The sequence below is a fragment of the Notamacropus eugenii genome, chromosome 2, assembly GCF_028372415.1.
Source record: "Notamacropus eugenii isolate mMacEug1 chromosome 2, mMacEug1.pri_v2, whole genome shotgun sequence".
NCBI lineage: Eukaryota > Metazoa > Chordata > Mammalia > Diprotodontia > Macropodidae > Notamacropus > Notamacropus eugenii.
The window spans coordinates 374,721,882-374,746,469 of NC_092873.1; the positions used below are offsets into that span (position 1 = coordinate 374,721,882).

At 39.3% G+C, this 24,588-nt stretch overlaps 1 protein-coding gene across 2 annotated transcripts in view; it reads left to right on the top strand.

Moving 5' to 3' along the window:
* The first annotated feature begins 5,202 nt into the window (after positions 1-5,202).
* USP32 (ubiquitin specific peptidase 32) overlaps positions 5,203-24,588 on the top strand; it is a 262,811-nt gene continuing 243,425 nt past the window's right edge. Inside the window, exon 1 of one of the 2 annotated variants that reach the window (XM_072646922.1) lies at positions 5,203-5,514. In XM_072646922.1, coding sequence (XP_072503023.1) covers positions 5,457-5,514 — 58 coding nt within the window. In that variant the 5' untranslated portion in view covers positions 5,203-5,456. The remainder of the gene's footprint in view (positions 5,515-24,588) is intronic. The other variant, XM_072646921.1, reaches the window with a different exon arrangement.

Here is a 24,588-nt window from a genome sequence, read left to right on the forward strand (position 1 = left end):
CTTAATTGATGCTTTAAAACCACTTGCTTCTTTTTGTAAATTTTATTTTATTTTTTTAATATGAAATTAAAACCTTAAATAAAACCTTAAATAAAGGAAAACACATCTCAATCAAACAATCAGTCAAAAAGTCCTTTAAAACCATTGGATGAAATGAAATGACACCAGAAAGGAAGTCAGTTCTAATTAGGTGGAATCAGGGAGAGAGATTCCAGTGAGGAAAAGGGTGTTCCAACTAAATTCCCTCAGAAGTTGCCAAGATGGGGAGGAGTGCCCTTCAACCCAGACTTGGTCTCCTCTATTCTCCCTCCCCACACTCCACACTTAGAGGAGGACTTCAAAAGTTCTGATGTGAGGATATTGACTTCCCATCTTCCCATCTTTACCACCTCCCATTTTCCCATACTGTGGTCCTAGTAATATCTCTGGATCAAATGAGGCAGTCTGCATTGGGAAAACAGATCAGCTGAAGATTATATAATAATAATAATATTATAATAATGTAATTATAATATATATATAATAGTGACAAAACTGTTCATTTTTTGTTTTTTTCTGTACTTTTTGTTTTCTATGCATTTTTCTTAAAATAAGATATATTGATCTTTTCCCCTATTGACCATCCACAATTCTACCCTCTCATTCTACCTTTCCAAGTAGGAACCTAGTCTAATAATATATATATCAACAAAACAAATCAACATGTTCGTCAGGACTGACAATGCATATCTAATTTGCAAGTCTATTACTTCTGTTAATAGTTGAGAGACATGTCTCATCAGTCTTTTAATTGATTAGACTTCTGAGGTCTTTCAAAACTGTTTTTCTGCATGTTATTGTTGTCATTGCATAAGTTGTTTTCCTTGTCCAGGTCTCTTTACTGTGCATCAGTGGGTATTCTAAATTAGATTCTCTGAATCTGTCATACTCATTATTTCTTATGGAATAATAATTCCATTACATTCATATGCCACAATTTGTTCTATCATATCCCAATTGTTAGGGGAATTTCTAGTTCTTTCCTACTATAAAAAGTGCTGCTATAAATATTCTTGTATATATGAGTCCTTTCTCCCTATTCTTGATCTCCTAGGGATTTGTGACTAAATTGTAATATTGATGGGTCAAAGGATACGTATCATTTAGATATTTTGAGGATAGCTCCAAATCGTTTTCCAAAACAGTTGGACCAATTCACAGCTTCAGCAACAATGCACTAATATGCCTATCCTTCTACAACCCCTTTAACAATTATTTTTCTCTTTTGTCATCTTTGTCAACCTGGTAGGTATGATCTAGAACTTTGGAGTACTATTAATTTTCATTTTTCTAATTATTAGTGCTCTGGAGCACTTCTTTTTTCATGACTAATAGTTGGCATTTCTCCATTTGAGTTTTCCTATTAGTATTGTGTGGGATGGCCCCCTTAATAAAATTAGAGTCTTGACCAAAGGAGTAAAAAGGAAAGATATTTATTCAACTTTCTTGAGAAAGGGCACTCCTGCCTGCGCTCAAGATGGTGATGGCTGAGGAGTGTGAGGGCATGCCCTGCATAGCAGTTTTTATAGACCCTGACCACTATACCCCTACCCTAACCCCCTTCCTCTTAGCCCATTGGCTGGGCCTTGAGGGTACAATCTATCCATGGAAAATCTATCCCAGTAACAAAGAAGAAGTGTACAAGAATAATTTTAAGAAAAGGGGGGATATGGGAGTAACTTTTGTTCAAAGACTGTTGCGTAACTTGGAGTAGTTATCTTGGAAAGGAGATAAGGGAGTAAAGGCAGTCTGGGAGTATGCAAAAAGCATTCTCTGTCAAAGACTATCTTGTAGCACAAAAAAAAAAAAAAAAGAATTTTAAGAAAAACAGAATCTATACTGTTCGGTTTCTCAGGGCCGGGTGAGATAATCAAGCTAACAATAGGGGCCCCTGGGAGGTCTTTACTAAATATACCTATTCTATTCACTGAGGGGTCTTTATTAAATATACCTGTTTTTTTCAGTATCCTTTGACTATTTATCTGTTCAAGAATGACTCTTATTTATATGTTTATATCAGGTCCCTATTGTTTTGGAGACTAGACTTTTATCCGAGAAATTTGAAGTGAAGACTTATTTTTCCAGCTATTTCCCTTGAAGTTATAACTGAATTTATCTTGCTGGTACAAAAAGCTATAGGTAATCGAAATCATCTTTTTTAGTGTTTAGGATCACCTCTCATGTTCATTTAAGCATTTTCCTTCTAGCCATAGATTTGAATAGTACCTCTGCCCATTTTCTACAATTTTTCCTTTATTATATATTCTTTAATATTTAGTTCATGTATCCATCTGGATTGTCAAGTGTTTTTGTCAGTTTGTTTTAAACCTCATAACACAGGTGGATTCTGAGTAGCATATTTTTGTGTTCTTGTTAGAGAAACTGCATAGTTATGACATGACTTGTTCCTAATAGCAATCTAAGACACTGACAATCAAAGTCTGTCTTTTAGCTGCAGAATGCTACCCTGAATAGTATCTTTCTTCTTGTCTCAATGTGTCTCAGTTGAGTTTTTGGGAGAGTACTTTATTTGAAAGAATTAAGCTAATGCCCCATTTTTAAGACTGTTCCTCATGAATCCCCTTTAATTTTCAAAATCCTACCTGTTCAATCGGAAGAATGACAGATTTTCTGTCTGTAGCTGTATATCCTGATCAAACAAATAATCTAGAATTAGAGACCTGAATTCCATTCCCAACCCTCTGATTCAAGATGTCTAGTAAAGCAGCTAATCTGAAGTCTAAAAATAAACTGCTTAGCAGGTAACTTGAAAGGGCAATGGGGTGACTAATGTTACCTTGCTGGTCTGGTCCCCTGGGAAAGCATTACAGTAAAAACAACTTAACTACTACCTTCTTCTTATAAAAGTTGTTTCGATCTGAAGCTAAGTTAAATTAGTCTTTATGGCTTCAAATGAAGCTGAATTTTTAATAATCAATTCCATTCAACAATATTTATTAGGTCCTTATCGTGGGCTAAGTATTCAGGCTACAAAGATTAAAAAAAGGATAGTTCTTGATCTCAACTAGTTAATATCAAATAGAAGAATAAATATAAAGTGCTTTATGAATCTTAAAGTTTATGCCTCTATTAATCCTCTACCATCATTATATTGAACTGGGAGGGAGCATGTACCAAGCACACAAATATAGGCATGACACAGGGAGATTGGATTATTAGACCTATGATTTCACAGGTACAGGGAAGTTTCATGTAGAATTCCTCTTAAAAACGCAGGTGGTACTTTTCCTGCAATTTAGTCTTAAAGAATTTTCTTGAGCACTGAGACACCTAAATAACTTGTCTGGGGTTGCACAGGCAGCAGAAGTTGGACTGGAGTCCTGTTATTCTTGGGTCTAAAGTAAACTTTATCCAATACATCGTATTGCCTTTCCATTAGAGATATACAAAGTGTGGAGGCATGATGGAGTTAAAAGAGAGATCCAGACAAAATGCTCTGGGCAATTTGGGGTGAGAGAGCATACTTTCAATGAATTAAAAGCACAGGCCCAGAAACTGTAGAGAGCTGTATCTGGAAATGGGGATATAAAAACAAAAATGAAGGCCCAAGCTCTCAAGGAGGATATATTCTATTGGGAAAGACAATATATTCACAAAATTTATATGTTTATATTCACATAAATAAACATTTACACAAAATTTATAAATGCAAGATGATTGGGGGAGAGGAGGCATTAGGAAAGCTCTAAAATCAGGAACGCCCTCGCAGAGTTGGAAGTGACACAAGGAAGTCAAGTTAACAAGCATTTCTAGGTGGGTGCCTTTAAACTCTAGTCATCGTGCTAAGGGCTGGAGAGAAAGAAAGGTTTTCGGAGACCTGAGAAGAGGAGGTGCATTTCAGGCACAAGTATAGACCGGGGATAGACGTCTTGGGCGAGGAACAGCGGACAGTGTGGCTGGACCATAGAGTGAGGAAAGTAATGTGTAATAAGCCCAGAAAGTAAGGTTGGAGCGGGGGTAGGGAGGAATTTAAATGTCGGAGCCACGAGCTTGTATTTGGTCCTAAAGGGTGACAATGGGGCACCGGAGTTTACTCAGCAGGTAGGCGAGGGACCTGCCCGAGCTCCGCTTCAGGAAGCTGTCAGGAAAGGCTCCCGGGAAGAGGAGGCACCTGAACCCGGCCAGACACAAGATTCAGAGAAGCCGAGATGGAGGAGGGCATTCCAGGCCCGTAACGCCTGGGGGGGGGTCTACGCAGGCGGGCAGAGGATGGGTTGGGTGCCCGAACAGCACTTAGTCGGACGTTTAAAGGGGAGTCACCGGAAACTAGGCCGGAAAGGCAGGTGTTTTGCCCCCTGGGCAGGGGGGAGGCCTCTTAAAGGCAAACCGACAAAGCTCTAGCATCAGAGCAGAGCTCACTCCTAGGGCCGTCCGCTCCCTTGGCGTGTCCTCAGGGAAAGATGCCAGGCTTTAAAGCCTGCTGGGTCAAGCCTGGCTGGCACTGAGGGGAGTGCTGCGGTCCATGAGCTGAGGACAAGGTCTGGACCGGTACCCACCCTTGTCAGGGAGACCCGGCTGAACCTCTCTTTTCCCCCTGCTCGAACTGTCAGAGATTTCCGCGGTCAGGGAGGAGGGAGTAGGAGATCCTACATTCTCGTCAGGGACCGCTCCCCTCAAGGACCCATCCGTCGACCTTTAGTATATCAGAGCGCGTGCGCTCAAGAGCACAGCGCAAGCTCAACCGCCGTGGGTGCGCACTGGCTCCGCCCAGAGGGCGGGGAGAATCTTGAGCCTTCCCACTTCCTCCAATCCGCTCCTCCCCTTCTCCTGTCGGCCCGGCCCGGAAGCCAATCCCACACCACTTTTCGCCCCCGCCCCTCATTGCCTTCTGTGGCGCGGCCAGAGGCCGATCCAATCGCTCGGCTTCTGATTGGCGGGGGAAGAGAGAACGACAACAGCCCACGTGAGGCGACTCAACCCCTCCCCCTACGCCTCTCCGCGGAGAGGGGCTGGGCGCGGCGTAGCGTTCCCCCATCCCCCCCAGCCCCCAGTCGGCCATTACCCGGAACAATCCCCGAGCCTCGGGTCAGGTGACCCCTGGCGGGGCTAGCGCCGGGGCAGCCGTAGGGGAGGAGTGGAAGAAGAGGAGGGCGGAGTAGGGAAGGGAGGGCTGGGAGGGCGGGGGGAGTGTGGGAGCGGGGTCACGTGACTCAGCATGGAGGCGGTGGCGGCGGCAGCGGCGGTGGAAGCGGCTGGGCTGGCGACGGTATCGGCGGCGGCCGGGAGGAGCCGCCGGGCCAGGAGCCGCACTTGTTAGTGTGTGCGTGTGTGGGTGCGCCTCGGAGGGGCGGAAGGACGGGGGACGAGGGCACCGTCACCCGGGACGACGCCGAGGAGAAAGCGGGGACGGGGGGCGCTACCAGGCTCCGACCCCCGGCCGAGGGGATGAAGGGAGTATGGGCGCCAAGGAGTCACGGATCGGATTCCTCAGCTACGAGGAGGCGCTGAGGAGAGGTGAGGGGGGAGGGGCCGGTCCAGGCCTGGGGAGGTGACCGGAGGGAGGGGACCCCCGCCCCCCTGGCAGGTTCAGGGAGCTAAGACCGAAGAGGGAGCTAGATGAAGGAGGAGCGTCTGTGTGTGGGGAAGGGAGAGAGGGGCTTGGCGAGAGAGAGTCGGGGCCTTATCGCCGAGGAGGGGCATCCCCCCAGTGCCCGCGCTCTCAGGTGATGCCCTCTTGGAAATGTCCAGGGAAGTCCCTGCCCTCCCCGTCCCTTCCCCCACTCCTCTCCAGCGTCCCCAAGCCCCCTTTCCTTCCCCTGACATCTCGTTATCCCCTAGTCCCGCCTGGCTCCTTAACAGCCCGAGTGGCAGCGGGCGAGCCTCCCTTCTCGCGCTAGAATGCTGCCGAGCCCTCTTCTCCTTGCCGGCAGGGAGCCCTCTTAGAGGGGCTTCTTCTCTCCCTCTTCCAGGGCCCTTATCTGTCACTTGGGAGCTAGCTCTCTCCCGTGCACTATCATCATCCGCTCCCGCCTCCTCCTCCCCGCCTCCCTCTCCCCCTTGCTGCTGGCCGAGATAAGGACATCCTGAAACGAAGTTGTGTGTTTGAGGTGAGATGAGGCTGGACAGCTGATGCTGCCACAAGACCCTGGTCTTAGGTTACATCCTTCGGCGGACGGTGGCCTTTGCCTTCTCTCTGCTAGTAGTATTAAAATGGCATTCGGATATCCTGTATTCTGATGTTATGCTGGGTTATGCCGCTCTCAGAGCCCAGCCTTGGTGTCATTAACAGTTCTTGGCCTGTCCTTTCTTGGCTTAGATGTTGTTAACGCTCCCAGCATTTATCCTACTGTCGCTGTTGTGTTCGGTGGTGCACGTCTTAACAGGAAATTATTATTGCTCAGTTTACAGTCTGGATGTGGCTTATTTTTCTCATGGCTTGGTTTTTGCGTTTATTTTTCTCCTCAATGTTTAATAGATTTTTTTTTTTTTGTAAGAGATATGGCAGTAACTTGCTGTTTTCGGTGTTGGACGTTAGACTGTTAACAGGTTCTTAAGTCGGGAAAACAGCTATCCTTCAGGGTCCTACTATTAATGTCCAAGGACACAGGAGATTTGGATTAAAATACAAAGTAATTTTAAATAGGAAAACACTTAATTGTGTTTTGTTTAATCCGGTTAAAAATGGAACTTTTGCAAGTATGTGATAAAGTGGAGAGGATGGCTTCAGAGAACCACACCTGACACTTTAAGATATGGATGCAATTTTGGACTAAGGTATATTTTTTTATCCGTCAAAACAGTAAAGAGCTGCTTTTGGACCTTTTTTCCTGAGGTCTATTGTAAAGGTAATGTTTTAGCTTAATGAACAACCTCAGTCTCACTTTTTTTTTTTTTTGTCCTTGCTTCAACATAAGAAGTATTCCACATATGTTGATGGGTTCAGCCCCCAGTAGTATAGTCATTTCCTGGATACTGTTGGAGCTTGACAGGTCTGACCTCAATTAGGCAATAGCTTACATGGAGTGAAAGAGGAAATCAATGAGAATGATTTACAGGTTTCTTCAGAAATCCATTGTTTCTAAAATTTGAGGTTGTGAAAACTGTACAATATCTGACATTTTTCAAACAAAGCCCCCAAATAGATTTTTATCAAACTGCCACCCAATACAATTTAATGTCTTGCTTCCAATGCATCCAAAGGTTGAATCTTTGGATGGAAGGTAACAATTTGTGTATTTGATAGAAGGAAAATTAACTTGATTTGGTTAGGTATCTTCCAAGTCTTTCTGCAATCTGCTCTGAAGCATCTTCATGAATTTTAAATGCTGTATTTGAAAATATAGGAAATAGTTGATATTACTATAAATGAGGACCTCAGTTTCATTTAAATAAGTCTTTTTTTTTTTAAGGATGATCCAACTTATTACCATCTAATAAATGTCATACTTTTCCTGTTATTTCAGTTAGGCTAGCAGTTTGTAAAACTTGGGGGATCTTTTTAGCATTCTTATTTGTTTAAAAATGTTGAAGAACTCTTCTTGGGTGCATGAACTATCTAAATTACATGTTAGACTATCCCTTGCTTATGTTGTTATTTTTTCCTGTGTTTTTGACAGAAACTATCAGCATTATGTCAATAATTGTAGCCATTAGAAGGTAATTTACCTTGATATTGTAGTACTGAATACATGGTCTTTTTATCTTTTTCTTTACTTGAGAGTGTTGATTGTAGAGTGATTGTCGCGCAAGTAACTATTATCATAACCAAATAATGAATTACTAAGCTTCATCTTAGGGAATGTGGTCTTAAAAGAAAAGTATTATTGTAAATGATAGAACTTTTAAAGAACTTGAGGAAAAATATGGCCTAATAATTGAGTATAACTTTCTTAGTATCATATGCATGTAAACTGAATAAGCGGTCCAAAATGAACCACTAGGTTTGATTTTGCCTTGAGTTATTCATACTTATAGTAACTGAGATTAAGCATGTAAAAGCTTACAACACTTTGGTGTAGCTGATATTTATAGTACCTGTTGTTTTGTCTTTTCTAGGATTCTTTATAATTCATCAGCCTGTTGGGATTTTGACATTGCTTTGAAAAGCCTATGTTTTCTAAGGCTGCCCAGCACAACTTTGTCATTCTGTGGGAGTGAGAATTTATCAACTATATCCTCCATATTTTATTTCACTTCTTATTTAGAAGGCTTCTGAGAGTTATGGAGAATATTTTCCTTGGAGTTCTTTAAGTTATATATGAAAAAAATTCAGAGGTGTAAAGGAAGGACTAAGGTCGTCTAATTCAGTCTTCTCATTTTTTCTTCCTTTCTTTTATGCCTCCCTTCTTGCTTGTCCTTCTCTTCTATACCTTTCCTAACACCAAAGGAAAGTTATGAGGCTTGCTTGTGACAGGCGAATTAAAATAGTTCTTAGCTATTAGTTTATGGTAGTAGAATTTAAAAGATATCTTCCTTTCTCCTTTAATTATGATATATTTCTTATTTTTTCTAAGAATTGGATAATAAAAATAAGCCATGTTTCAAAAACATTTGTGTTCTCAAATGGCAATGTTTTCTCCAAAGTTTCTAGAATTCCGTAGTGTCCCATGTATAGTTTTTCAATCCTTTAATGGAATTCTCCTTATGGATGATTGTTACTAAGACTTTGCCTGTTGTTCCTGTTGTTGTATGTTGTACTCTTGTGGTTTCTCTCCCAAGCCTCTTTCCTCTCTGTGAGGGCATATATATTGGCTTTAAAAGATTCCTTTTGGAAAACAGTTGTCTACACCGAAGGTCAGGAAGGCATGTTTGAAAACTTTTTGTCTCTGTATTATGTTCTGTGAACACTTAGATCTTTGTAAGTTCTTCATTCTTATCTAAGAAGGGACCTGAAAAATGTATCCAGAAGAAGGCAGAAATTGGGTTCAATTAATCCTTTACTATCCATGTTATGTACAACCTATGTTATGGACAAAATTGAAATTGCAGTAGTTTTGTGTTTTGTAGCATTCTGCATATATTATCTCTTTCTGGTAATCATACAGAACATCATTGCTATCTGTTACATACAATCAGTTGTCAATCAGTAGATAATCATTTATTATGCCTTACTATGTTTTGGGTATTGTGCTAACCGCTGACTATACGAAGAAAGGCAAAAAAAACCCCTCCACACAAACAGAAAGTATAGCCTGTGCTCTCCAGGAGTGTACATTCTAATGGGGAGAGACAGCATAAATATCTAGAAGCGTTCAAAATATACAACACTATATGAAGGTAATCTGAAAATGAAAGATATATAATAACTGGAAGGATTAGAAGAGCATCCTGCAAAAAGGGGGATTTGAGCTGAGTACTGAGGAGAAATTACGGGTGGAATTAGGGGACAGTGTTTTCCAGTCATTGCAAAGGCAAGAATTGTTGTGTTCCAAGAATGCCAAGTAGGTCAGTGTAGCTGGATCACAGAGTACTTGGGAGGGTTGAATGTCAGTTGGTTAGAAAGGTCAACCCATTGGAGTTGTGCTTTCTGAAGTATGTTTGCCAAAAAAGACTATTTAATGGAGAAATCACAAAGGGCAAGCACTCTCATGGTGGTCAGAAGAAGTGATACAAGGACATTTGGGTAACTAGGTGGTGCAGTGGATAGAGCACCAGTGCAGGAGTGAGGAGGACCTGAGTTCAAATCTCACCTCAGATACTTGACACTCACTAGCTGTGTGACCTTGGACAAGTCACTTAACCCCAATTGCCTCATCCTGGGTCATCTCCAGTCATCCTGATGAATATCTGGTCACTGAATTCAGATGGCTCTGGAGGAAAAGTGAGGCTGGTGATCTGCACAGCCCTCCCTCACTCAAAACAAAAGTCAGGTGCAAGTCATGTTATTATTTCTCTGATAGTATGGTCTTCTTCAGCAACGAAGTACGAACACCCACAAGGACATTCTCAAGGTCTCTCTTAAGAACTTTGGAATTGCAGTATGGTACTGGAAATGTTAGCTTTAGCAATAAGAGAAGAAAAAGAAATTGAAGGAAATAGAATAGGCAAAGAAGAAACTAAATTTTCCCTCTTTGAAGATGGTATGATGAAATACTTAGAGAATCCCAGACAATCAAGTAAAAAACTACTTCAAATAATAAATAACTTTGGCAGAGTTGCAGGTTACAAAATAAACCCACATAGATCATCTGCATTTCTGCATTTTACTAACAAAGCCCAACAGCAAGATATAGAAAGAGAAATCCCATTTAAAGCTACGGTAGACACTATGAAATACCTGGGAGGCTGCGTGCCAAAACAAACCTAGGGACTATGTGAACACAATTCCAAACTGCTTTTCACACAAATAAAGTCAGATCTAAGTAAGTGGAAAACCATCAGTTGCTCGTGGGTAGGCTGAGCCAATATAATAAAAATGACAATTCTGTCTAAATTAATTTGCTTATTCAGTGCCATACAATCAAACTACCAGATAATTATTTTCTAGAGCTAGAAAAAAATAATATCAAAATTCATCTGTAAGAACAAAAGGTCCAGAATATCCAGGGAACTAATGAAAAGAAATGCTAGGGAAGGTAGCCTAGCCCTACCAGATCTCAAACTGTATTATAAAGCAGCAGTCATCAAAACCACTTGCTACTGGCTAAGAAATAGAGGGGTGGATTAGTGGAATAGGTTAGGTACTCAAGACAGTAGTCAATGAATATAGCAATCTACTGTTTGATAAACCCAAGGACCCCAGCTTCTGGGATAAGAACTCACTGTTTGACAAAAATTACTGGTAAAACTGGATAACAGTATGGCAGAAATTGGGCATAGACCAATGCCTGACACTGTACACAAGAATAAAGTCCAAATGGGTACATGATCTGGGTATAAAGATTGAAGCTATAAACAAATTAGGGGAGCAAGGAATAGTGTATTTTTCAGATTTATGGAGAATGGAGCAATTTTTGACCAAACAAGAGATAGAGAACATTATGAAGTGCAAAATATATAATTTTGATTACATTAAATTGAAAAGTTTTTGCACAGACAAACCCAGTGCATCCAAGATTAGGAGGGAAGCAGAAAACTGGGAAACAATTTTTGCAACTAGTGTCTGTGATAAAGGCCTCATTTGTAAAATATATAGAGAACTGAGTCAGATGTACAAGAATACAAATCATTCCCCAGTTGATAAATGGTCAAAGGATATGAACAGGCAATTATGAGAGGAAGAAATGAAAGCTATTTGTAGTCATATGAAAAAATGCTCCAAATCACTATTGATTAGAGAGATGCAAATCAAAACAACTCTGAGATACCACATCACACCTATCAGATTGGCTAACATGACAAAACAGGAAGATGATAAATGTTGGAGAAGATGTGGGACAGTTGGAACACGAATTCATTGTTGGTGGAACTGTGAGCTGATCCAACCATTCTGGAGAGCAATTTGGAACTATGCTCAAAGGGCTACAGAAATGTGCTTACCCTTTTATCTGGCAATACTGCTCCTAGAGCTGTATCCCAGAGAGATCATAGAAATGGAAAGCGTCCCATATGTGCAAAAATATTTATAGCAGTTCTCTTTGTGGTGAATTGGAAATCAGGGGGATACCCGTCAATTGGAGAATATCAATTGGAGAATAGCTGAACAAGTTGTGGTATATGAAAGTAATAGAATACTGTTTTGCTATAAGAAATGATGATCAGGAAGATTTCAGAGAGGTCTGGAAGGATCTATATCAACTGATGCTGAGTGAAAGGAGCAGAATCAGGAGAACTTTGTACACAGCAACAACCACAGTGTGTGAGGAATTTTTCTGATAGACTTACTTAGTCCTTCACAGCAATGCAAGGACCTAAAAAATTCACGATGGACTCTTGAGGCAAAATGCCTTCCACATCTAGAGAAAGGACAATGGAATTAGGTTGCAGAGTGAAGCAGACCATTTTTTCTTGTGTTATGTTTTGTTTTGTTATATGATTTCTCCCAATTCATTTTAATTCTTCTATGCAACATGAATAAGGTGAAAATATATTTAATAGGAATGTATGTGTAGAACCCATATAAGATTGCATACTATCTTGGGGAGGGAGGGGAAAAAGATCTAAGATATATGGAAGTGATTGTAGAAAACTGACAACAAATAAAATAATTTTTAAAAAGGTAAAATGAAAAAAAAAGAACTTTGGAATTGATTGTGTGACATAGGAGACTTTGGCACGAGGCTGCTCATCATGGTGTACCTTCATCCGAGCAGGTGCTGTGCTCTATGAGCAAGGCAGAGTTGAAATAGCTCAAAAGAAACTTGAGATGTGAAAATTTAGAGAATCCACCCCAAATGTTAACATGGCCTATTTGTGCCCAATTGAACATTCCAAGCTCGTGTAGGTCTGATCAACCACAGTTGGACACACTGTAACATGACTCTGGCATAGTGATGTCATTTTGGTCCTCTTAAGAACTAAGGACATCAACTAACCAAGTTGGAAAGGTAGAGAAGGGGTCACTGGGAAGTGAAAAGCTTTAAAATGCTAAACTGATGACTTCTGTTTGATCATGGAATTGATAGAGAGCTCTTGGAGTTCCCTGAGCTATACGTAGGTGGTGACATGGTCAGCCTGACTACATTTTAGGAGAGTCACCTTAATAGGTGAATGAAGAATGTTTTGGATTGGGTAGTGACTCGGCAGGGAGACCAGTTTGAAGGCTCTTGCACTAGCCCAGACTGGACATGATGAGGACCTGAATTAGCATTGTAGCTGTATGAATGGAAAGGATGGGGATGTGTAGGTGGAAATGAAAAGATTTGGTTATGTATTTATTGGATATGTGGAGTGAATGAAGTACTTATTATGTGCTGACGCCTGTGCTAAGTGAGCACTGGGGATACAAAGAAAGGCCCAAACAGAGTCCTTTATTAGGTAGAATGACATATTGGATAGTAGGTTGGACTTGGTGTCAGGAAGACTGAGGTTCGGATCCTGCCTCAGACATTAACTGAGTGACTCTGGGCAATTTGCTATACTCCTTGTTCCTCAGTTTTCTTATCTTTAAAATGGGAATAATAATAGCATCTACCTTTCAAGGTAGTTGTCAGGGTCAAATGTAAAATTTAATGCTGTTTGAAAATTTAAGAGAACTTAATGATAATGATGTTGATAATAATAATAATAATAATAATAATAATAATAATAATAATAATAATGGCATCTCTAGTTTCTTGAGCTCTGGCCCAGGACCAAAATGATACCTTATGGGCATGGGTATCTCAAACTGGTTGTTCTCTAGGCCTCGCATACTCAATACGTCTAGAGTAGAACTCATTTATTTTCTCTCCCAAATCTTCCTCACTTTCCTGTTACTGTGCAGGATACCACCATTCTCTAGGTGGTATCTATACTGAGAAGTATATCCAGTCTGTTGTCAAGTCCTGTTTCTACCTTCACAGAATCTGGATATGCTCTGATATTAGCATTCAAAACTACATACCTGGACTATTGAAATAGCATTCTGCTTGATCTCCCTGCCTTAAGTCTTTTCCCATTTCAGTCTATCCTTCACTTACCTGGCAAAGTGATTTTTTCCCAAAATACAGGCTGATTCCCTTACTCAATAAATTCTAGTGGCAACCTTCTCTCTTTGGCATTCTCATGCTTAATAGCCGCCCCTGTCTTATTTTTGCCTACTGACTTTCCTGGATTGCTTTGAGACTCAGCTCAGATACCACCTTTTTGTAAGAGGCCTCTCCTGGTTTCTTCTCCTTCCCACATGTCTCTCCTTCAAAATTATTTTCTTTTACATATTGTCTCTCATTAAAATGTGAGTTCCTTGAAGTTAGGGCCCCTATTTTTGCCTTTCTTTTTATCTGAAGCTTAGTACAGGGCCTGGCAATAGTAGGTGCTTAATAAATTCTTGTTGACTGACATTGCAGTTAATTGGAAAATGGGGGTGACACGGTCAGTCCTGTGCTTTAGAGAAATCATTTTGACCGCTGAGTAGAGGATAGATTGGACTGGGGAGACACTTGAGGCAGTGGCTGTAAGGAGTTAACAGTTAGTTTAGTCTTTAGATTCTTAGTGATTTACAGGTTGTAATAGTATTTGAACAAATACATATATAAACAACTTAAGCAACATCAGTAATTCCAGATAATCGTAGTATCTTATAACTTTAACATTTTATAAAATCTTGATGGCCTCACCTTCTTACTCAAGATTTTGATCACTGAATTTAATGAAACTTAGTATTTAGAGACTAATTTTAAAAATAACTATAGTGGTTAGTCTCCTGTAGTGTAGTGTAATTCTGTAAATGAAGATGGAGTTAGAATTTGAGTTGCAAATGTATTCCTTTTTTCACTAACGCAGATTAATACTTTAATGTGGAGTCTGTCAAGTTCACAGTAGACTTCTCCCAATTTAGTTTGAATTAGTGAATTTCTGTTATAGTCATCCTGTGGGTAATATGATTGATCCTCCTAGAAACTGAAGGCCAGATAGTTATGATAAAAAGGAAAAAGTAGGACAAATTCAAGTTAGTCTGCTTATAGGTATAATCACTTTATGCTTGAATTAATCAGCAACTTTTCTGGAAAGTTTTAAAAAATTCTGAACTTAAACACTTAAACACTTCAAGCATTTGCATATGCAAAGCAGAACATAAAAAGAAAATTCTGTATGAAACTGTGAATCTCCATTTTATATGCTTTAAAAAAAAAGTTACAATGGCTACCCCTTTTTTCTGTCACTGTTGCTATGTTCCTGGTCCCAATTAAAAAATAAGAGAAAGAGGAAAAAAAAACCTCCAAAAGTTTTTATTAAGCATTTACTAAGTTTCAAGCACTTTGTTAAGTTTTGGGTATATAAAAAAAGAGCAAAAACAGTCCCTGCCTTTATGAAGCTTAAATTTAATGAACATAGGAAAATTAAGAGAGCCCAGGACATAGCCATGGAGGACACATGTAGTTATGAACATGATATAGATGAACATTCAGCAAAGGAGACTGAAGAGTGGTAACACAAGGCAGGAGTCCTTAAGAGTGAGCAAGTGATGAAAAAAAGGTGATAAAGTCACATGCTTCAGAGAGAGGGCTAGAACAGCGCTTCTTAAACTGTTGGTCCCCTCCAGTTTAAGAAGCGTCAAAGGGGTCTCGAGTGGGAAAAGTTTAAAAAGCCTTGGTCTAGAAGGATGAAGACTGAGGAAAGGCTATTATATTTGGCAATTAAGTGATTTTTGGACAGAGCTTTAGTTGAATGGTGAGATGAGAAGCCATATTGCAGCAAGTTTAGAAAAGAGTTAGAAGAGAGGAAATGAAATTGCCAAATATACACTGCTTTGGCAAGTTTAGCAGAAAAAGAGGAAAGATTTAGAATTCTAACCAGCCAGGGTTATAGGATTTAGTGAGAGTTTTTTAATGATGAGAGAGTCTCCTGTAGGTTGGGGATGAGGTGGGGGCGTCATGTTTATAGGCATCAGGGAAGGAGATAGAAATAGACAGGGAGGAGATGGAAGTTTAGAGAACAGGGATGGTAGTTGTGGAGACTGCTGAAGCTTAAAAGAATAAGGTCAAGGGTGTGTGTAGGATTAAAAAAGGTTGGCCCTGGCAAGGAGAAACGCCACCTCTTCACCTTGAGTCAAGGAAGAGATAGTGAGAAATGTCAGAGGGATGTGAGATGAAAAGGGGAGGAGAAATGGCCTTAGTTTTTTTTTTTTTTTTTTATGAAATATGAGGTGAGGCCCTTGGTTGAGAGGGTGAAGGAGGATATACCTTGGGAATCTGGAGGATGAAAGAGATTTGGAATAGTCTTTTTGGTAAGTATTAGATGAGGAGGAGTAGAAGGATTATCTTGTGGTAGTGAGTTTAAGTGGCAGTTGAGATTAAGGAATAGAGGTGGGGGACTAGACCTGCAATTTTACTGATAGAGGGGGAAACTCCCTCTACCAATGTAGGTTGGCACCTTCTTTGCAATTTATAGTTTTAGCGAGTTTCCTGAGGGCATTGAAAGGTTAAGTGACTTGCCCATAGTCACACAACCAGTATTTGTCAGAGGTATGACTTGAACCTAGGTCTCCCTGATTCCAAGGCCAACTCTCTATCATCCTTTGCTGCTTCTTACTTGAGAGTACATTAACAAATTTGGGGTTGACTCAGTCGCCGTCATTTGGTGACTTTCTCCAGCCCCAGTCAGACTGGAGTCATCCAGGGTTGGGGTCTTTGAGCAGGAGATTCAAGAATAGAGGATAGTGCGGTAGGAGTAATGTGGTATGTAACTCGACAATAGAAAAATACCATTCTTATTCTGCTTTTTTTTTTTTGTGCTCTTGGAGAGGCAAGAACACACATGAAAGCAGCTCACTGCACTGATGAATCCTAGATGCATTGCTTTTGGGATAAGCAGAATGAGGTGACATCAACGCATGGTCAATAAGGTCCCTGTTTACTGAATTGTGCAGCTGTTGTTGGTTTTCCTTGTTCATTGTATCTTGCTTTGTGTTTGGACACAGGGCCTTTACAGTGGCACAACACCCAGGGCGGCCTTCCAGAAAAATTGTGTAAGTAACAAAGAGTTGGAATTGTGGTGATTAGCAAATGCAGTGTTTGAAATTATGAGGTATTCCATAAGGAAGAGAAAGGAAAAAAGAATTGGTACTGTTAACTACAGCTAGTAGCTGGGTCACAGACAAGGTAGAACCAACAGAAGCTGTTGCATTTTTTTTTTTTTGAGCACCTCTATGAGACTAATGCTAAGTAGTTTTTCTTTTTTTGCAGCATCTAATAAAAATGACCAGAGTGGTAGAGGTATTAATTTATGGAGAAAAGAACAATAATTAACCAGATTAGGAGATGACAGTGTAAAAGTGAGCCTTACTCATACTTTTTGAAGTAAGAAAGCATGGCTTCTGTTTTTAGGGCCTGATATTGTTTTTATGTTAGTGCTTTTGGCTTTTGGGTGGTGTTATGTTTGTGATTTAAGCTGAAAAGTATAAAATAGGACATTCTATTTGCTACTTTCATCTCCTAATAAATTGCTGCTGGAAGTCAGTGTGGTTAGTTTGCCTAGTGACACCTGAAACAGGGCATTTTAATACTTTATAGATATATGAAAGAGGTGTTCTAGAGAAGAATAATTAATACAACTTCTGAGCCATGCAGACTGGATATAGAAGGTTGCATATGCTATCAGCCAGTTATATTTGTCATTTTGTTTAGCTTTTCTTTGTTACAAAGAAGAATTCAAAATGAAGATTATATTAGGAAATGACTGGTGTAAAAAAAAAAAAAGACATTATTAATAAGTCTTTTTTCCAACAAATAAAAGTGTATCTGAAGATACCACATAAAGTGATATGAAGTTTGCTGGAATCTTACTATGACATCCAACAATCTTGCCCTAGCTCTTTCATTTCCCTCAAGAACACAGGACAAAAACAAAAATGAAAATAGTCAATCAAATAAGGAGAAAAAAAATCAGTGATATGGACAAGAATGCTGTCAATCTGGATTCTACTCTCAGCTTCACAAATAAGTCACTGTGAAACTTTCACAAGTCCTCAAATCATAAATCCTCATTTTCTCCATCTATATAAGGATTAAAAATGCCCCTGTAAAATCATATTCAAAATAGAAATGTATGCAACTTAGTAAAGCACAAAATCACTGTTTTTTATTTCTTTCGTTATTCTGAACTTAAATATCAAACAAAATTGGCAACAGAAAGAAGGCAGGTACATGAAACTGCAGCTTGCTTTCTCATATACAGCTGGTTTTTCTTTTTAAATATCAAATTCAACAAAGCACAAGATGTTGGATTAAAAAAATCATCACTGGAGGTGAAAATAATTAATTTATTCTATATCATAGCAAAATTTAAGCATTGTGTAACCAAAAAAACCTTTTTTTTGCATTTACATGTGTAATATGTAGTGCTATCCCAGAGACAATATCAACTATAGGCATTTGAATTAAGCAACATACAAATAAAATGTCATTCATCCTGTTCTACATATATAAGTATGTGTGTGCCTGTGTCTCATTTTTACAACTACTCTGTGAGGTAGGTGCTATTATTCTTCCCATTTTACAGATAAAGAAGCTGAGGTAGGCAGTGAGTTAAGTGACTTGCCCAGCGTCACACAGCTGTGTTCAGTGTCCAGGATGGATTTGAAGTCAGCTCTTCTTGACTCCAACTCCAAAGCTCTAGGAATTGTATCACCTAGTATATACACTAACTACATAATTAACATAATTATAATTATATAGTTAATATGTATTAATTATTAATCAACATATTATTGTATTATATGTAATATATTAATCAATATAATAATTATAATAATCATTAATTAAATATTGATCTAGAGTTTCTTGGAATATTTAAATGCTTGATTTATAAAACTTGAATGTTATTCAGTGTAGGTGATCTAATCAGAAAATATATTTTTTTAAAATTTATTTAAGTTTTCAACATTCATTTCCACAAAATTTTGGGTTCCAAATTTTCTTCCTATTTCTCCCTTCTCCCACCCCAAAACACCAAGCATTCTAATTACCCCTATCACCAATCTGTCTTCCCTTCTAACATCCCTCCCTTCCCTTATCCCCATCTTCTCTTTTGGCAAGATAAATTTCTGTACCCCATTACCTGTATTTCTTATTTCCTAGTTGCAAGAACAGTACTCAACAGTTGTTCCTAAAACTTTGAGTTCCAACTTCTCTTCATCCCTCCCTCCCCACCCATTCCCTTTGGGAAGGCAAGCAATTCAGTATAGGCCATATCTGTGTAGTTTTGCAAATGACTTCCATAATAGTCGTGTTGTGTAAGACTAGCTATATTTCCCTCCATCCTATCCTGCCCCCCATTGCTTCTATACTCTCTTTTGATCCTGTCCCTCCCCAAGGGTGTTGATGTCAAATTGCTCCCTCATCCCACTGCCCTCCCTTCCATCATCCCCCTCACTCTGCTTATCCCCTTCTCCTCCACTTTCCTGTATTGTGAGATAGGTTTTCATACCAAAATGAGTGTGCATTTTATTCCTTCCTTTAGTTGAATGTTATGAGACTAAGCTTCAGGTTTTTTCTCCCACCTCCCCTCTTTTTCCCTCCACTGAAAAGTCTTTTACTTGCCTCTTTTGTGAGAGATAATTTGCCCCATTCCATTTCTCCCTTTCTCCTCCCAATATATTTCTTCCTCACCCCTTAATTTCATTTTTTTAAGATATGATCCCATCCTATTCAATTCACTCTGTGCTGTATGTGTGTGTGTGTGTGCATGTGTGTGTGTGTGTGTGCGTGTGTGTGTGTGTGTGTGTGTGTGTGTGTGTGTGTGTGTGTAATCCCACCAACTACCCAGATATTGAAAAGTTTCAAGAGTTACAAATATTGTCTTTCCATGTAGGAATGTAAACAGTTCAACTTTAGTAAGTCCCTTATGACTTCTCTTTGCTGTTTATCTTTTCATGCTTCTCTTCATTCTTGTGTTTGAAGGTCAAATTTTCTTTTCAGCTCTGGTCTTTTCATCAAGAATGCTTGAAAGTCCTCTATCATTGAAAGACCATTTTTCCCCCTGCAGTATTATACTCAGTTTTGCTGGGTAGGTGATTCTTGGTTTTAGTCCTAGTTCCTTTGACTTCTGGAATATCCTATTCCACGCCCTTCGATCCCTTAATGTAGAAGCTGCTAGATCTTGTGTTATCCTGATTGTATTTCCACAATACTTGAATTGTTTCTTTCTAGCTGCTTGCAATATTTTCTCCTTGACCAGGGAACTCTGGAATTTGGCCACAATGTTCCTAGGAGTTTCTCTTTTTTGGATCTCTTTCAGGAGGTGATCGGTAGATTCTTTCAATTTTTATTTTGCCCCCTGGTTCTAGAATATCAGGGCAGTTTTCCTTGATAATTTTCATGGAAGATGATGTCTAGGCTCTTTTTTTGATCATGGCTTTCAGGTAGGCCCATAATTTTTAAATTGTCTCTCCTGGATCTATTTTCCAGGTCAGTTGTTTTTCCAATGAGATATTTCCTATTATCTTCCATTTTTTCATTCTTTTGGTTTTGTTTTGTGACTTCTTGGTTTCTCATAAAGTCATTAGCCTCCATCTGTTCCATTCTAATTTTGAAATAACTATTTTGTTCAGTGAGCTTTTGGACTTCCTTTTCCATTTGGCTAATTCTGCTTTTGAAAGCATTCTTCTCCTCATTGGCTTTTTGAACCTCTTTTGCCAATTGAGTTAGCCTGTTTTTCAAGGTGTTATTTTCTTTAGCATTTTTTGGGGTCTCCTTTAGCAAGGTGTTGACCCTCTTTTCATGATTTTCTTGCATCTCTCTCATTTCTCTTCCCAATTTTTCCTCTACCTCTCTAACTTGATTTTCAAAATCCTTTTTGAGCTCTTCCATGGCCTGAGCCCATTGAATATTTATTTTGGATGTTTGAGATACAGAAGCCTTGACTTTTATGTCTTTCCCTGATGGTAAGCATTGTTCTTCCTCATCAGAAAGGATGGGAGGAGATATCTGTTCACCAAGAAAGTAACCTTCTATGGTCTTATTTTTTTTCCCCTTTTTTGGGCATTTTTCCCAACCAGTTACTTGACTTTTGGGTCCTTTGTCAAGAGTGGGGTATACTCTGGGAATCTGTGAGATCTCAGTTCCTCTAAGGTGGCACAATCAAGTGTGTACTGGTCTGGATGCAGAGAGGGATTTTTGTGCCCAGAATCTTAGCAGTTACCTCTCCACAGCCACCTGGCCTCCAGTTCCACCAAGTCAGCACTGGGGGCTGATTTTCAGATAAGCTGGATGGGCAGGGCCACCATTCAGTGTGAGACAAAGACCAGGGCTTCCACACAGGGCAGAGGCAAGTCTCAGCTCCTCAATGCCCCCAGGGGTTTTTACGCTCCAACAATGTATGTGGGCTGATGTAGGGGCTGAGAACTGCTGCCTCCTGTCCAATGTGGCCTCTGTGGGCTGCTGCCTAATGCCAGAGCTATGGAAGGCCCTTCTCCCTTCCTGGCCAGCTGAAAAAACCCGTCACTGACCTTTGGCGCCTGTGAGTTGAGGGATCTTCGAACCTGCTGCTGCTGGGATTGGGGATTCTGCGACTGGAGATTCTGCCCCTGAGGGCTGCTGGGAGCTGTGCTCCGCCTAGCCAAGGCTGGGCTAGGCTCTGCTCTGGGTCAGGGAAAGGAGCAACTGATGTTTCCTGTGGGCCTTTCAGGTCACCCTGGGCTGAAAATCTCCTCCACTCTGTTGTTCTCCACTTTTGCTGCTCCCAAATTTGTTGAGAGTTCCTCTCTACAAGTATTTTATAGGCTGTGTGGGGAGACCCTGCATATGTGTGTCTTTCTACTCTGCCATCTTTCCAGAAAATATTTTTACAGAAAATATTCACTTTCCCTTTGTCTACACAGGCATTAAGTGAATCACAAGGGGATATCATGATTGTATGAAAAGGGTGTTCTGCAAGTAGTTTCAGAAGAAGAAATCCAAGCTACCTATAGTCATATATAAAATGCTCAGAATCACAATTGATTAGAGAAATGCAAATTAAAACAACTCTGCGGTACCACCTCATTCCTGTCAGATTGATTAATGTAACAGAAAAGGAAAATGATAAATGTTGGAGGGGATGTGGAAATTGGAACATTAATTCCTGTTGGTGGAATTGTGAATTGATCTGACCATTTTGGAGAGCAATTTGGAACTATACCCAAAGGATTATCAAACTGTGCGTACCTTTTGGTCCAGCAGTACCACTACTAGGTCTATATCCCAAAGAGATTTTTTTAAAAAAAAGGAAAATGGACATATTTGGACTCAGATATTTATGACAGCTCTTTTTGTGGTGGCAAAGATTTGGAAAGTGAGGGACACTCCTTCAGTTGGGGAACGGCTGAACAAGTTATGATTGTAATTGAATATTATTGTGTCATAAGAAATGATAAACAGGATGCTTCCCTGCTTCCATGGAAAGACTTCCATGGACTGATGCATAGTGAAGTGAGCAGAAACAGGAGAACATTGTACACTGTAACAGCTCTTACTGTATGGTGATTAACTTAGCGTGACTGAGCTCAACAATACAGTGATCTAAGACAATTCCCAAAGGCCTCATGATGAAAAATGCTGCCCACATCCAGAGAAAGAACTGATGGAGTCTGATGCAGATTGAAATATACTATTTTTCACTTTTTTTGTGCTTTTTTATCTGAATCTTCTTTCACAACATTACTAATATGAAAATATTTTGTATAACATAAAATTGCTTGCCTCCTCAATCAAGGGGGAGGGGAGGGAGGGAGAGAATTTAGAACTCAAAATTTTATTTATTTATTTATTTGTTTTAACAAAGAATTTTTTTTTTATTAATTTCTTTATTTAACTTTTAACATTCATTTAAACAAAATTTTGGGTTCCAAATTTTCTCCCCTTTTGTCCCCTCCCCCCCCAAACACCAAGCATTCTAATTGCCCCTATGACCAATCTGCTCTCTCTTCTATCATCCCTCTCTGCCCTTGTCTCCATCTTCTCTTTTGTCCTGTAGGGCCAGATAACTTTCTGTACCCCTTTACCTGTATTTCTTATTTCCTAGTGGGAAGAACACTACTCGACAGTTGTTCCTAACACTTTGAAGAACTCAAAATTTTAAAAAATTAATGTTAAAAATTGCTTTTACATGTGATTGGGAAAATATATAATATTTTTTTTAAAGTGTGTTCTGGTTTCGAAATCATAGAACCTAGTTTCTAATCTTGGCTTTTCCACTTGGACCTTTGTGATTTTTGTACAAATCACTTAACTTTTCTGGCTCTCAGTTTGGTCTAAATGATAAGGTGCTTCTAGTTCTAAATCTAAGATCCTGTGAAACGATATGAAAGAACTTGGAGAAGTAAAAGCACTATACTGTAACTAGAAGGAAATTACCAGTATTGTTTTTAAGTGAAGATTAAGGTAATTATTTCAGTATTTCAGGCAAAAAAATACCTTTGCCTGAAGCATCTAGATAAAATATTAACTTATTCAGATAATTTTCTTAGTTCTTAGGGCATATACTGTTGTCAAATAAATATTCGTTATACATTATTTGCAGTGTCTTTCCTTAAAAACCTCCATTGTTTCCTTTTCATGGTATCATGTTTAAATTCTTGTCATTGGTTTTCAAGGCTGTGCGATTTTTCACTTCCTTAACTTTGCCCCAATCATACCCTTTGCTCTTATATGGTCTTGTTTCTTTCTTTGGGTTTGTGTTGTTCTATTGACCTGGATTTCCTTTCTTTTACCTTTCTTCTATCCTGTTCTTGCCTCCCTTAAACAAATTTTTTTCTGTGAAGTTTTTCCTCACTATTGATTCCCTGAACTTCTTAAAGTTTGAACCACATAATTTAACAATTATATGTCTTGTATTTTAGGTACTATTTCATTCATAATAGTTTGTCTTCTCAACTAGGTTGTAAACTCCTCGATAAAAACTATTTTTCAAAATTTTTTTTGTGTTGTCTACAATGCTGAATATTTTGCTGCATCTCAGTATATTTTTCTGTTTATTTATTTTTGTTTTTAAAATTTTTAAACATCTTTTTAAAAAAAACTTTTAATTTATTCATTTTTAAGTTCTCAACATTCACTTCCGTAAGAATTCAAATTCAAAATTTTCTCCCCATGTCTCCCTACCCCCAACTCCAGGACAGCATGCACCCCATCAATCCCTTCCTCTAGTCTGTCCTCCCTTCTATTACCCACCCTTCTTCCATTCCCCTTCCCCTCTGTTTTCCTGTAGGGCAAAATAGATTTCTATACTCTAATTTCCAGTTGCATGCTAAACCAGTTTTTAACATTCATTCTTAAAGCTTTGAGTTCCATATTCTTTTCCTCCCTCCCCACCCACCCTCATTGAAAAAACAAGCAAGTTAATATAGGTTATATAGGTATAACAATGCAAAGCACTTCCACAATAGTTGTGTTGTAAAAGACTAACAACATTTTCCTCTATCCTATCTTGCCCTTCATTTATTTCATTCTCTCCCTTGACCTGTCCTCTCACAATAGTATTTGCTTCTGATTATCCCTTTCCCTAATTTGCTGTCCCTTCTATTATCTTCCCTCTCCTATCCCGTTCCCTCTTGCCTTCCTGCAGGGTAAAATAGATTTCCATATCCAGTTGAGTGTATATTATTCCTTCCTTAAGCCAAATCCCATGAGAGTAAGGCCCAAATTATTTCTTTTCATCTTTCCCCTTTTCCCCTCCGTTCCAAAAACTCTTTCTTCCCTCTTTTATGTGAGATGATTTGCTACATTCTACCTCTTTCTTTCTCTTACTCCTAGTCCATTCCACTCAACAGTAAATTTTATTTTTTTAGGTATTCTCCCTTCATATTCAGCTTACCCTGTGCTCTCTGTCTATGTGTGTATACACACACACACACACACACACACACAGACATATATACACACATGCACACATACACCTATGTACATATACATGCATATACACATATATAATACACATATACCCATACACACCTACATATTTATATTCCCTGTGACTACCCTAATACTGAAAAAGCTCTCATGAGTTACAAATAACATCTTTCCATGTAGGAAT